Genomic DNA, 15,234 nt, shown 5'->3' with positions numbered 1-15,234 from the left:
TTACGATTATCAAAAAGACGCTATAGAATTTAATGCTTATTTCATTTTGAGTGCAGCAAGGAGGATGTAATTGCACTTATATTTGAAATTACAGTACGATTTCGAAATGTGTAGTCAAGATTGAGAACCTATGACATCGCTCATGTAATTCGGATTTGCAGAACTAAGTACATTCTGAGGAAATTTAGGATGTAAAACTGTAAGTATATTTTTGAGATTCTTATTACCAGCTAAAGAACACAGTTTATGCCTTGTCACTTGCAGGTTATTTGTAAGGACCCTTTCTAGCGTCTATTGTATAGCTAGTCCCAAACGTTGTATCAAAAACGTTAACGCGGAATGTGCCAAAGCAGCTTGTATGTCGCAGTCCACGAAACATTTGCTTTACTTCATTCAGAAACAAATTTAATCAACCAAACGGTAAAGCGCCTACTACTCGAGTGCACATGATTTGATTACAAATCAAAAGTACTGGCGTCTGCGTCCATTGTTTATTTACAGTAGAAAGTAGTTCCTGTATGCACGTGAATGCAATATGAGGGTGTGCAATATCGTAAAATACTGAACGATTCTGACACTGAAAAAGTTAACGGAGAAAGAAATGAGCATATAATAAAGTATTTTACATTGAACTACTATGAATTCAATAAAACGCTTTTTTTTCCAGCCACTTCATCATCTGTATTCTTTGATTACAATAAAATTGCAACCTATAGGGAACTTGGTATGGACTGTAGAGTGAGCGACCCCGAAGAAAGAAGTTTAATCAAAATTCACCAAGGTAACACAGAGAAGGTTACCATGACCACTGGGTGTATCATAAAGTCCAACGATAGCAGACTCAGTATTTCCTGTACAGAATCAAAAACGTCCATCCTGCTTAGTGTAAACATAACGGGATATGCGTCATCTGATCTGGGAACGTGGAACTGCAGTGATGGAAAATCCTATGATACAGTTACTTTCGAGTATTTTATCAGTAAGTTATGTGTGCATACATATTTCCACATTATAAGTTAAATATCGCAACAATGCTGGTGTATGTGTAACACGAAAATAGAATCTACAAAATACAATTCAGTGGTTTAAGATATAATAGTGTAATTCTCAGTACACAGAATATAAAAAATCGGAGTAGAATCTCTTTGCATAGAACAATCAAAGTAAAGTCTTAGATTTGCTGTGTAAGTAAGGATCTATTTTATTTCTAATTATTCATTCTAAGTTTATTCTTTTAACAATATAATCTTTATATTGGGGTTAGTAGATAAGAAATATCATTATAAAAACATTCATTTGTAAGACAATATATATATATATATATATATATATATATATATATATATATATATATATATATATATATATATATATATATATATATATTCAAGAGAAGGTTTTGTGCATTAATTTTGCTGCTTTTAGCAATTTTAATAAACGTAAGAGCTGTAGTATCCCGATGGAAGTTGATGCCATTGTCCTTCATACAGTAGGTTTATATACAAATAAAACTGAACGTTGTTAGTGCCTTATAGAGATAATTCTACATGTAAGGTTTGAAACAAACTAATTCAAAAGCGCCACAGACTTGTCAGATGTGTTCCTAATATATTAAAAAAATGCAAATAAAATGAATGAATAAGGTTCTAGGCGGTTTCGATTTCCCACAATTGAATCAGCCGAGATAGGTTGAAACGGCTTGTTAATTCACACCGCAATTTATTTTTCTTACTTAGGCAAGACAAAACCGTCCGATTGCTGCTGTGCAGGAAATCCACCACTTATAGATTAGCTATGCACCATCAACATTTCCTGGATTTAAGTTACAAACAATAGATATTTCTCTGCATGATGCCATTCAAATACAAAGTTATGGTTATCCAAAATTTATCAAAACTTCTATTGAGAATAGAAAATATAGGATTAGACGTAAACAACCAACATATTGCTTACTCTTCTCTTAGTCGTTTAAAATAATCCTTTTCTTCTAATTATAACGAAGAAAATATACATAACACAGAAATATGTTATAACATTCATCTTTTAAATCGGACAAATATCCGCTCTGTCAGGATGTTATTGTCACAAAATAAGGCAAGAAATAACAGGTTTCGCCTTATAACGATTTGATCATTTTCGTCATACCTGCGTACAATGTTATCTAGGGTGGATGCTTGTTTTCTAAGCAACTGAACTAGCATGTATCTCGTCGTAGATCATTTGCGGTATAAGACACTAAAAGCACGATATGCACGGGTATTCTACCCTTATCAATACTCACTCTCCTGTAGATTTAAGACAAGGTTGTTTTTTTTAACTGACACACTGGTCTTTAGATCTTGTCAACGACTGAACGTTCACCATTTTTATTCTCCAGCCATAGGGGTAAGTGTTATTTGTATTTCATTTTAGATGTAAAGTATATTCAGTTTTTAATGTTGTATCGTGAAATGATGCCTCTACTACTACACAGATTTAAAACGTTGTGAACTTTTGAATTGTTGCAAATTGCTATTAGGGGTTTAATTTAGTAGCATGTATCTATATATTTTAATTCCGTACCTGTTATGACCACTGTCTAAGTCTATACGTATGTTTGTGAGCATGGTGGTTCCATGAAGGGTGGGCGTGGCCAATGCAAGTGGGCCAACCCAATTAAGGAGGACTGTGTGCTGTCGGTGCGTATATGTGTGAGGGTATATTAGGCTGTTTGTCTGGCCGCTTGTGTCTATATGGCCATGGAAGATGATGTAACCATCAAGGCCATACAAAGACGAAACTGCTAATTTGTAAACTTGTGCCCATGGTGAATCCATGAAGGGTGTGTGCGACCGATACAAGTGTGGGCCAACCCAAGAATTCGGGAGAACTATGTGGTTTGTCAGTGGACACATTTGCAAGTTTTTTAATACAAATATTTATGAATCATACTGCTATACAAATGACCGAGTCATGTTTGTTTCAATTAATTGTTGTTTCAATTTAGTACAATTGGGTCATTTTGATTACATGAGATTATTTGATTTTAATCTTATTTTCATTCATGCGATTATTTGAATCTCACTTTCATTAGATGAAATTACATGAGATTATGCGAATCTCACTTTCATCACAGGAGATTATTTGAATCGTATTTACATTCCATGAGATTATTTGAATCTCATTACATGAGATCACATAAGATTATTTGAATCTTATAATCATTACGTGAGATTATACGAATGTTATCGTCATAGATTTGAATATATTAATAATCTTTATTGTTTTCCTATTTGAGAATGTTTGGATAAAGTATTTGAATGAGACGTATGTTTAGAGCGTATATATATATATATATAATTAACTTCCACCTTTCATCATATTGTGTTGTATTGTCATTGATACAAGCATCCATTCAGGCCTATCCTGCTACAGTTATATAAAATCTGAGGGCAGTATAAAATATTATTTTTCAATACAGAAACATATTTGAAATGCATGCATTTATTATTTACTGCCAAATAATTATTAAAATTACTATAGCAACAAGGCATATCGAAAATGTAATAGCTAACAGTCTTGCATTTGAGGAGGTTATATATAGTTTGAATAAATGATTTAGATAGAGATGAAAAAGCAATAAAAGACAACGAAAATAATGGACGGATAATATAGAACAACTGTAGAGTTCAACAACAACAGAGTTTAGAACTCAATTATATGAATGAATGATGGTTCATTAAACAATGTGCGGTAACTAAATACTTGAACAACTAACGTTAAACGTCCAGTTTTTATGTCCCTACTCGCTGAGTTGATGGAACATACGGTTCGTTTAAAACATTATATCTGAACACAACGAAATGTCCACAAAGACGGATATAAAATTAGGACTGAATGACTTGGATGACAAAGACCTTATGTAATACCCTAAGACACAAGTAGATGAAAAGGATGCATGTCATTGTCCCATCAAATTCGTAATCAATCTCACTTCTATAACTTTCTAAGGTCAAAAGGTCATGTACGCATATTTATTAATATTTTCTTTATGTACAACCCACAATCATGGACAAATGTTAGCTATGTAATGATTTGTTTACCATCAACAATCATGAACGAAGCAAAATGCACAAGATAGATAAACATAACACTTACAAAAGAGTTGACATTTCAACGAAACTTATATGGATGATTATACAAAAGACTACAAAGAGACATTTCACTTTTATTTAGTGCCAATTTAAACTATATTAATTAAAGCAATTTCATCACAATAATGCACTAAATAGATTCTAGGTAAGGTGAAAAAGACAAAGGAAAGCAAACTTTTTTCAATGCAAGGTATTTTCATTTCGAATCTGATGATGTACGTAATTTTCCATCTATAAAACTCTTGTCGTTATTTATAAACATTACTACAATATTGGATTTTACGCGTCTCTTTATTTCAGGTCATGGGTAAATTTATTTCCAAACAGTTTATTTGTGATTAGGTAAAACAATCTATATAAATGTTGAATTTTGCACTATATTGTTTACACCTATCATTCTTTTACATGGGATCTTTCATACGTTATCAGTCCTGTTAACGTTTTCAGACAAGACAAACATTTCTTTTTTCAATGTTAAACATAACTGCATGTAAAGACCTTTAATTCCTGTTGCGAATAGCATATTTCTCTGTCCGTTTCAATGTCAAAACAGTTTTGGTATTATTGGTTTTTTTGCCTCTGCAGTAATGTATTTATCTCTTCTGTAACTCCAATAAATGATTTTCATCTGGAATAAACTTCTCTGTAGCTAATATGCAGTATTCAAGATGTTTATCTACAAGTAACGGAACCTTCACGTATGCCTCTCAAGTGCTGTCAGTATCATAATAGGCTAATATTTACATTGTCTGATCATACCCATCTAATACTGTCGGCAACTAGGTGTATAAAGAGTGACTTTGACCGTTCCAACACACTGTAAGACTTTCTGCTACTTTGCTGAAAACCATATAGTCGTAATAATACATACATGTATAATATGGTATGAATTGCATCAGTCTTTTCTGTTCGGATAATTATTCTGAGGTATTGTAAAATCAGGGAATATTTTACAAGGGTCATAAAATGACTTCACTGTTTATTTATGAGGAAATACTTTATTCCATCTTAATGATATCTATCTTATATATTAAGACCGCAAATCGAAATACAGTTAACACGTGAAGATGTTCTTTCCCTATTTCAGTTATTCAAATCTGAATATGTTAGATGGTTAAATTATTGTCATAACACTTGTGATTATACCAAATTAATTGTCTTTATTATTATTGACCTATATGTGTATGAGGCAGCTATCAAATCCATGACAGTATGTATGAAACGTATATTTTGATGGCTTGGGAAGACCTATGTTTGGAGTATTGACGCTATCTATTTTACCTATGTTCCTTTTGTTAATTGGTTTAGTCCTGTGGTAAATCAATTCTGAATCCAACTTGTTCATTCACCATCTCGAATGGCCTATTCATAAACATGACTATAAATCTAATTGTGCTTTCACAAAACAGGCTTGATGATTTTCTATTGATTATCGTTTAATATGGTTAAATGTTATTGGGAAAGTCATATAATAATATAATCCTAATTGTTTGCACCGTACTCTGATATTTCTTGTAAATGAATCTCTAAGTCATTTTATATGATTATCTTTGGTTCTAAATTCCACTGCTTTACGCCTACATAAACAAATTACGAAGACATGTACGTTATGCAATATTTTTTTACTAGTAATAATTTGACTACGCTAGTGAATATTTGTGATCTTATGATTTTAGTGTTGTCGTCGTAACAGTGTAATTCAGGCTATGGTGTTTTCGTAGTGCTCTGGAATTTATGAGTTTAATTTTTGTTGTACGCGTGGGTTGACATACTGGCTAGCGCGGTTGAAATTTTGGATTTTGTTTTGTTCTTTTGTTGTCCTATCTATGTACCAGTTTGTGTTGTCATGTCCAAGTACGAGTTTGTTCCTACGAGACTAGTATACTGCGCAAGCATCATGATATAAAGTTTGAATAGAGAATTCTAATTGTCTGAAAAAATGACTGATTCACAACCGAAGTAACGAACATGAGAATAAATGAACAAAATAAACTTTGTATATCCTCTCTAAAATTCAAAGTCCGTGTTTTATAGGATATACAGGGGAATTCTAAGTGTCGTTAACATGCACACTTGAACTAATGCACAAACACTTGACAAACGAACATGGCACAACTAGAACATGCGTATATACGAAGGTGTAATATGGTTTATACTTCAGTGGGAGTGGATAAAGCGCTCTCTGTTATGGATCATTGCCATCTCACCTCTGTCTGCGCTGGATCGAGGCTCGGATTCAGCCATTGTGGGTATGTGAGAAAGCTTGCCAGTAGCTTCTCGTGGGTCGGTGGTTGTTCCCGGGGTTTTCCCGTGTTCTTCCTCCACCATTAATACTGGCCGCCATGTATAGCCTATCGTGTGCTGAAAAATGGCGTTAAACCCCACAACAACAACAAAAACAACAACATCAATGGGCGTGGATAAAACGAAAAATTTGTTACGTAATCAATTTATAGAACATACGCATTGTTAAAGCATTGTTAATACATCCGATGATCAAAGAAAGTGACGTCTTCTATTGGTATATATTCAGTTTTCGTCCATTCTTTGTTTATAGCCAAATTTTCACATTGCAATGCTCGCATGATATTTAAAATGTTATACACACTTCTGGAAGGATCTAAAACTCATATTGAAACACTACTCTCATTAAATCATATTTAGGCACGAGTGAAGTATGTGCATTCAAAATATTTCTCCAACTCCGTTTTTACTGTAAAAATACTAGACAAAGCTCTCAAGCTTCCTATAAATGTCAACTTAGTATACTGACCTACTGTAATACCATTTCATTTTACAGGGTACCCATTCCTTAGAACAACGCCCGATGTAACATTTAATTGTATTGCAAATAGAGACTGTTACCTGTCTCTATACTTGGACCCTTTCCCTGACGACTTTTCCATTCTACGGAGGATAGATGGAACAGATGTTTTGATTCTAGAGTTTGATAATATCCAAGTAAATGACGCATACAGAGGAAGGATCGCGTTTACTGAAAATAATACTTATCCCTTTCTTAATTTTACTTTCTTGGAGATGAAACTTTCCGATGCTGGAGTCTACTATCTTTTGTATCACAGGTTTATTAGTCAGGCTGCGTTTATTATTCAGGTCCGAGGTATGTATTTGTCTTCAATCATTTTTTAGTGATATAGTTTTAGTTTATAGCAGTTCTTTTTTGTCTGTTTTTTTTTTTACAAAAGGCGTATCGTAGTTGTACCTGAGGGTTTGTTGTAATGTTTTGCATCAGAATATTAAGATGTACAGTAGAAAGGCAATTCACTAAACAAAATAGTGGAATTTACGTGATACGACAAATGCTGATTTGGTAACCAGAATAACAAACAAGGAAAATGAAGATAACATATTAGAAAATATTAGTTATGTCATAAAATGTATTACAATCAAATCGAAAATAATAATATTTGCATGTCAGGGATTTTTTGTACATTACTTTGAATGAAATTTATATAAATTAAATGAACTGTTTCAGTTACATATTCGATTTTCTTTCTTCTGTCAAGACATATTAGAATCAGAAAATAATAAAGACCTATCTAGATAACTGCTGCTTGCAAATACACAAAACAGCAGAAAGAAACCCAAATGAGGTCACTTCAGAACTATCGCGTGAAAATAAAGAGATAATTTCTCAACTGCTCCATAAATTCACCAAAGCGAAAAAGAGGCCACTTCTCAGCTACAGCACATTAACAAAAAGTCACATGCATACTATTAGGCTACTGCGTGAAGAAAAAAAAAGAATCTTAAGGTCACCTATACTGCATCTGTCGAAAATGAAACAAAAGGAAGCACGTAGATTTTTATATCACCAGCAGTCTTGTCTGTCTATCCATGGCGGCAGACATTTTTATTTCCTATTAATTTCGTGCTAGTCACCCTTAGGGACAGGATTCACCGTCCCCTTCTTAGAGTTAATGACCATGGATATTACCTTGACTTAGAACTAAGCAACCCAATCCGCTATCTTGTTTAAACTAAGCACCCCAATCCGCTAACTTGTTTGAACTAAGCAACAAATCCGGTATCTTATTTGAATTAAGCTACCGAATCCGCTATCTTGTTTAAACTAAGCAACCCAGTCCGCTATCTTATTTGAACTAAGCAACCCAGTCCGCTATCTTATTTGAATTGAGCAACCCAATCCGCTATCTTGTTTAAACTAAGCAACCCAATCCGGTATCTTGCTTGAATTAAGCAACCCAGTCTGCTATATTGTTTGAACTAATGAACCAACTGAAGAGTACAGATGATCTTGAATGTTTCATGGTGCCAATTTTGTCATTCACCGTTTTTGACCAAGTTAATTCTAAAATGGAATGTGGTTAATTCACAAGCACATGCTTTTCTTTTTAAATATCTTTTTAAGTCTTCAAAATCTTCCTGGGATAATTTCAAACATGGAAGAGGCAAAGAAATACTGTGTTAAATTCTCTATATATTGTGTGTAATAATAGTGAATATGTTTCCGTATTAAGGTCTTGGATATTGTGGCTTTTTAAAATTTTCACACAGTAGTAATGATAGCGGGCTAGGATTAAGGTAGGCGGTGTGGTATTTTCTTTCTTTCCTATGGACTAGTAAGGTAAGCTATCCGGTAGTAAGATCTAGAAACATGGTCTTTTTTGTCTCAGTAGCTGAACAGTGGTTTTGTTATTTGCATTTATTTCTGTTTGACTGTATTAAGGAAAGTGTCCTCTTGTGTTTTATTTTTAGTTTCGTACATTAGTAAAGTAGGTTGATGTGGTTATTTTATTTTCACGCAGTAGTTGAGAAACTGCCTAATGAGGTTTTTAGGGGTCTTTTTAGGGAGAAGGGTTACCTTATGTAGTAGTTTGGGGGTGGAGGCATGGTATATGCATTCTTTTTTATTTTAATTTTGACGTATTAGTAATGCAAACGACCAAGTGTATTTTATCTTTATTTGTTGGGGCTCTGAGTGGCCGAGTGGTCTAAAGCGATCACCGTTCCTGATCACTGCCATCTCTCCACTGTCTGTGTGGGTTCAGGTCTCAGGCTCGGTTAACGTTGGTTTGTGAGAAAGCTTCTCGTGGGTCGGTGGTTCTTCCCGGGCTTTTCCAGGGTTCTTCCTTAACCAGTCATACTGACCGCCATGTATAGCCTATTTTGTGCTGAAAAATGGCGTTAAACACTATAGCAACAACAACAATCTTTATTTTCTCACAGTAGTTGAGAAGTATTTCGTGTTTTTGTAATATTATACAGTAACTGAGGAGCGTCCTTGCGTTGTTTTCTTTTTTATGCAGGGGTAAGGGAAGTGGCCTTAAGTCCACACCAGACCTATATTTGCTTCTGGGTTCTCTTCCAGTTAGCTAGTTATGTATATTTCAGCATATGCTCCTGTTCCATTAAGAGATAGAAAAGATTTCAGTGGCTTTCTTTTATTTTAGCCTATCCGGAACAGCCAGTATTATCTGCTCAAAGCTTGAGTTTGAATACCGAGCAAGGTCTGTTTGAACTGATTTGCTCCTCAGAATCGAGAACGCAGCCTGTCTTTTCTAGAAACCCTCTTTCTTACAGCTGGAAGGTTAATGGACTCAATCGGACCAACCTACATACATGCTTTACGATTAGGGGGCCGGTTCTTTCTTTGTGTCGTGAGTCTTGTCACTTCGTGGTGAATGCCAGTATATCTGTAACGTGCACGGTTGAAGAAGAGGGGCTGATGTCTAAAGAAAGCGAACCACTCATTATTAGACTCGCAGTCCCGGTGGAACACCTAGTTAACACGACACCAGGTACGGTGTCAATGGAACACAAGGGTACGACATTAACATTTCATATCAAAAGTACAAGAAGAATGTTGTTAAAGAAACGAATTTGTGACTAAAAAGATAACTTATTTACCACAGTAACGTTTCAGAATTGTACAATTTCAATGCATATGATAATTTTTCAAGAGGATAATACGTGACTGAGAGAAAACAGAAACGATTGGTTCAAAAAAGAAAAATATGAAACATTTCCTTATAGAAAGCTTGCTGTATTTCATTTAAATGGAGGACAGGGTTATACCTTCCATCGGTAACCTTTTCGTCACTCGCGGATACAAAAGCTGCTCACAAAGTGTCATAATATATAAAAAAATTAGCAAATTATTTTATTAACATTCGACTGTGACTCATTTCTAAAAAATCGTATCATTTTACTCCCTGCATAAACTAGACCATAACAAAATATCCCAAGGACCTTTTGCTTGATCTTTAGAGACGTTGCACGAGATATTTTACACTCAAGCATTTTCCATTATGAAGAATTTTTTCTGATTTTGGTATAAATTTGTGTTGAATTTCTATCAACATTGTTTTCCTAATTTGATTTCAGATCAAACAGGTGGCCATAGTACTGGGGCATTGATAGGTGCATGTGTGGGATGTCTGGTAGCTGGATCAGTAGTATCTATATTCGGTACATTACTTATTATCAGAAGAAGTGGACTTTGCAAGAAAGGTAAATCGATTCCTTTTCAATATTAGCAATTTAAAATGCTGTAAATCACTATTGCATTCCACTGGGAGAATAACATTCCATTTAATTTTGAAAATATGCTGAATAGTTTTGAAAAATACGTTTATATTAATAAATTCTCACGTAATTGTGCAAACACATCGAACTCTCTACGATGTATTATGAAATGAGGCGTAAGTGTTGTAATAATATAAATGTTCTGTTTAATAGTTTTGATGTTTACGATTCGACATATTTTACAAAAATGAAACCAATTCGCTCACATTTTTAACTGCATTGAGAAAATGTCTTTTATCAATTGTATAAAATATGACTTTTGTTGTCTGTTATCAAGATACAAGAATTTCTGACTTTTGTTGCCTTTTATCAAGATACAAGAATTTCTGACTTTTGTTGTTCTTTATCAAGATACAAGAATTTCTGACTTTTTTTGTCTGTTATCAAGATACAAGAATTTCTGACGTTTGTTGTCTTTTAACAAGATACAAGAATTTCTGACTTTTGTTGTCTTTTATCAAGATACAAGAACTTCTGATTTGTCGTCTTTTATAAAGATACAAAAATGTCTGACTTTTGTTGTCTTTTATCAAGATACAAGAATTTCTGACTTTTGTTATCTTTTATCAAGATACAAGAATTTCTGCAAAGAAGATCTTCATTCATGTAATGCTTTCGTATAAATGATCCGAATATTAAATTTCAGGTCAAAACGGAAGTGGGTAAGCAGATTGGTTAGTTAAAATCTGTTATAGAAGCGGCAATAATATACATTACTATTTATATCTATTTTAGTTGGTTGAAAGAAAACAAACCATCTATTACACACAGAAAAGTGCCTTTCATTCACAAGATATGGTGTTAAAGAAATGCTCATTGTTGTGTTCGAAACGGTTTTATTTCAATATATGCAATACGAATTTTTATATATCATCGATTTATATTTGCTATTGAGAGGTACATAGAAGATCTATCAGAACACCCAGATACTATAACTGCACTTCATGAACGTTCAAATATTTTTCCAAATTACATGCTTGTGTCAGTTATTATAAACTCCTTACCTTGAAATGTTTTTGAGAAGATTATGGACTGGAAATTTAGTTTAGATTTATATGATTGAGGTCGGAATAAGAGAAGGGATACATGTAGTTGTATTCAAGGATGTGAAATTGTAAAAAAGGGATAAGACCTTCAATTGGCGTTATCGCTCTCGATGCTTTTCAATTATTTCACGTATTAATAAAAAGAGAGATTGCTTGTATTAAAGTGATTTTCTTGGGCTAGAAACGGAAAGCCTCGTCATGTGTGTCACGGTTGAGTTATACCAATATCACGGGGAATGTCGCTGCACAAGTAATAATCATTTTCATAAGTGATAACAAATATAACAAACACCATATCTCTTTTCAAGTTTTTTTGCACAAAGCAGTACTCAGACTCCGTGTTTCCTGGACTTGTCGCCGAATGTATAAATGATAAACTTCTTCAGCATCCATTTCTTTGTTTTCTAAAAGGTATAGGCTAGACTATTGCTAGTACATTTTATTACATAGCTGCTAACGTTGGTAATATGGCAAAAAGATAAAAGTTCCAAAGACAAGGTTAAAGCATATATACTTCGTTATAATCTTGAAAAATGGCACTGGAGAAGATGTCCAGTTATAATTGAACATATTGGTGAAGAATGCATCAGTCAGAATTCACTTGTATAGTAAATAAGAGCAAATATAAAGTGCAAAAAAATGATAACAAAATTATTTTAACTATGATTATTTTAATTTCATCAACATTTTCAAGCTATTTCATTCAAACACACTGAATAAAATCAGAAGAAATGGTTTCAGCTAAAATAATTCTTAGCCAGCTGTATTGCCGACGAAAAAATACGTTCCACGAGCTTTCCTAGTCCGTATACTCAGTGTCTAAATATTCCGTCACAAAATACTCAGTCTTAACTGCTCTTGACAGAAAAAGGACTTTATCTCCGGTAAATCATTAGGGTGCCCCATCCTATTGGTAACGAAACCGTATATTGGTATTGTTAAAGGTGAAAGAAACATACGAAGAATCTCTAATTGTTGTTGGTCGAATGAAATATTGCTGGGTAAGCAAAAGTCACTATTTGCATTACATATAAATTTTAGTTGATACTGCAATTGATTGCTTTGCATATATGTTGTTTATATAAATTCTTTTCACTGTATGTCAAAAAACCCTAATATGTATTTTCGCGTTTCTATAAGAACCCCATTACTTGCGAACATTTATATTTCCGCAGAAATTCCGGTGATCGCAACGAGCCTTTTTATATAAACACATTGGTTGACAGCATAAACAGAACGGTAGAGACAGATACCACCAGACAATATGAAGTGTTGGATCAGACTGGAATGGAATATCCCAAAAGTCAGTACACTGCCATACTGTCAAAAGGGTAAGTAACAGGAAAATGTAGACACTAATATCAGTAATTCTCCTCATAGCGTTTGTGTCTTGGCTTTTTCATTGAAATATTTCGTCTATACAGTCTCCTGAATAGTTTCGTAATCATTGCTGAACTGCAAAAAAGAAAAGCTTTTGGAGATGTATGCACCATCATAATTCTGCAAAAATCGTCTTGGCCGGATACTTTTTTTTACCTTACCCTGTTTACTTACTAATTACGTCTTGCGTGTAGCGTTGGTCTGTTATCTGCTGTAATTAGACTACGATGAGGCACTGTAACAAGGAGATGCATATTCCTTTTAAATAAGTTTTTTGACCTGTGCCTTATCTCCAATAACGTCACATGTCCGTATTGTGAACATTATTGAATCGATACATGAATGATACTCCTTTCCTAGTAATCCGGTTACAGTTACCTGTCATTTTTAACAAAGCCGACTTTAGATATTGAATTCATTATGCAATAGCAGCTTTCGGTAATTAATGGCCTGAGAGGATAGTCGTTTCGTTATCATTAGGTTAATCTTATGTTTTATTCTATATATGCATTTATCTACTGCATCGTTTGACTTTATTTTTTGAAATTGCTTAATCGTTTATATATGTTTTGCCATAATTTCTATTTTTCATGACATCTCATTAAAACACTTATGACTAGGATCGCACTATTACTTCAAAAGTCGGCCTTGTTTTCTCTTTTCCCACTTAAAAACAAATACATTTGTTTAATTATTTAAATAATGCTGACGGTTGACATTCTGATAGTTTATTGATATATGCAGTGTATGTTTCTACTATATCAAAACTAATATGTACATCACTATGACGCATATTTCACAAATATTTCACAAATCTCTGACTTCAGGCGAATTTCATGGGATATTGCCGTTTGGTCAGCTTTCCTTCCTAACATTTAAAGAAAAATGCAAAAAGGTTTTTAATTCAAAGAAATCTTCACAATACCTTAATTTTTATTCAACTTTCATCATTCGCATTCTTGATTGAAACATTTCGAAAACATTCTTATAAAAATGTTTAAAATATTATTCACATTTCAGATCTGGACACATGAATAAACCAGAGATGTATGAAATCGTTTGAGTCATTAATATGCACTGATGCTAAGTTTCGTTCTTGTTAAACAATCTGGCAGAGGTATGTTAGGATTCTAGGTTTTTGTTTAAGTAACAAAAAAGTGAAACAAACAGTTTAAGTAACATCAACGAACAATTTATTTCCCTACAAAACCACGTGAAAATTCAAATGATACTTACAATTTTGAGAACTAAATCCCAGATAATCCTAAATGTCTTATCGCAAGTCCAAAAGTAAAACATGTTCCGAATGTAATAAAAAATGTCTTTGAATGAGTTCACCATCATTCCAAACTGTGTTCATCTAAAGCCAACGAACACTTAGTAATTCAGATGAATGTTTTGAATCAATATTTTTTTTCGAATCATAAACGAACATATATGTAAGCTCTGATTACAAATGGATTCCACAGACTAATCATACCAACAAAATTAATTATATATTTACCATGTCCTTGCGTATACATGCTTCACCTGACCTACGACGTAAAGATTATGACTCGTTGCCAAAGGAAAATCCTGGTCTAACTGTAAACAAGACTAACCTTGAACTCTTGCTATGAACACATCCTATTTACAATTACTAATTATCTTAACGTAAAATATGCAATCATGGACAAACGTTAAGACCCAATATAGATATACATACGATACTGATAACAAGTCTGGTTAAATGGGCAGCCTGGCAGTAAAACTGCTTATAAGACCGAAGAAGAAATACAATGATGTTTTAGGTAACTTTATATTAATACTCGTGTGTTTTTTTTTGTTTGTATCGCAAATTCAAGCCAATGCTATTATTAAAACGAGTACTACTAAAACTGGAACATGAGTAAATTCAATGAAATAAGAAAGTCAAATTATGATAGTGGACATTTTTATGCATCAGTTAAAATGCATTGTTGGAGTGTTAATAAATGTCATGCCTTAGCCTTAATGTGATTAAAGAATAATTATATTTTTTTATTAAAATCTAGTCAAGTACTTTTTTCTATGCATATATATATATATATATATATATATATATATATATATATATATATATATAT

General features: G+C 33.3%; 1 protein-coding gene across 3 annotated transcripts in view; it reads left to right on the top strand.

The window, feature by feature from the left end:
- Nucleotides 1-14,640, top strand: part of LOC149772819 (uncharacterized) — a 33,065-nt gene extending 18,425 nt beyond the window's left edge. The window contains exons 3-9 of one of the 3 annotated variants that reach the window (XM_089947238.1): nucleotides 668-979; nucleotides 6,934-7,254; nucleotides 9,569-9,940; nucleotides 10,503-10,628; nucleotides 11,350-11,365; nucleotides 12,925-13,080; nucleotides 14,150-14,640. In XM_089947238.1, coding sequence (XP_089803364.1) covers nucleotides 668-979; nucleotides 6,934-7,254; nucleotides 9,569-9,940; nucleotides 10,503-10,628; nucleotides 11,350-11,365; nucleotides 12,925-13,080; nucleotides 14,150-14,192 — 1,346 coding nt within the window. In that variant the 3' untranslated portion in view covers nucleotides 14,193-14,640. Of the gene's footprint in view, nucleotides 1-667; nucleotides 980-6,933; nucleotides 7,255-9,568; nucleotides 9,941-10,502; nucleotides 10,629-11,349; nucleotides 11,366-12,924; nucleotides 13,110-14,149 lie in introns of those variants that run through there. The other 2 variants (XR_016417585.1, XM_089947239.1) reach the window with 2 other exon arrangements.
- The last annotated feature ends 594 nt before the right edge of the window (nucleotides 14,641-15,234 follow it).

This window comes from Sinohyriopsis cumingii, unplaced genomic scaffold, assembly GCF_028554795.1.
Source record: "Sinohyriopsis cumingii isolate HCF-2022 unplaced genomic scaffold, ASM2855479v2 utg001164l, whole genome shotgun sequence".
Lineage (NCBI taxonomy): Eukaryota > Metazoa > Mollusca > Bivalvia > Unionida > Unionidae > Sinohyriopsis > Sinohyriopsis cumingii.
Note: the sequence above shows the minus strand (reverse complement) of the source record. Positions and strands in the feature narration are given on the sequence as shown.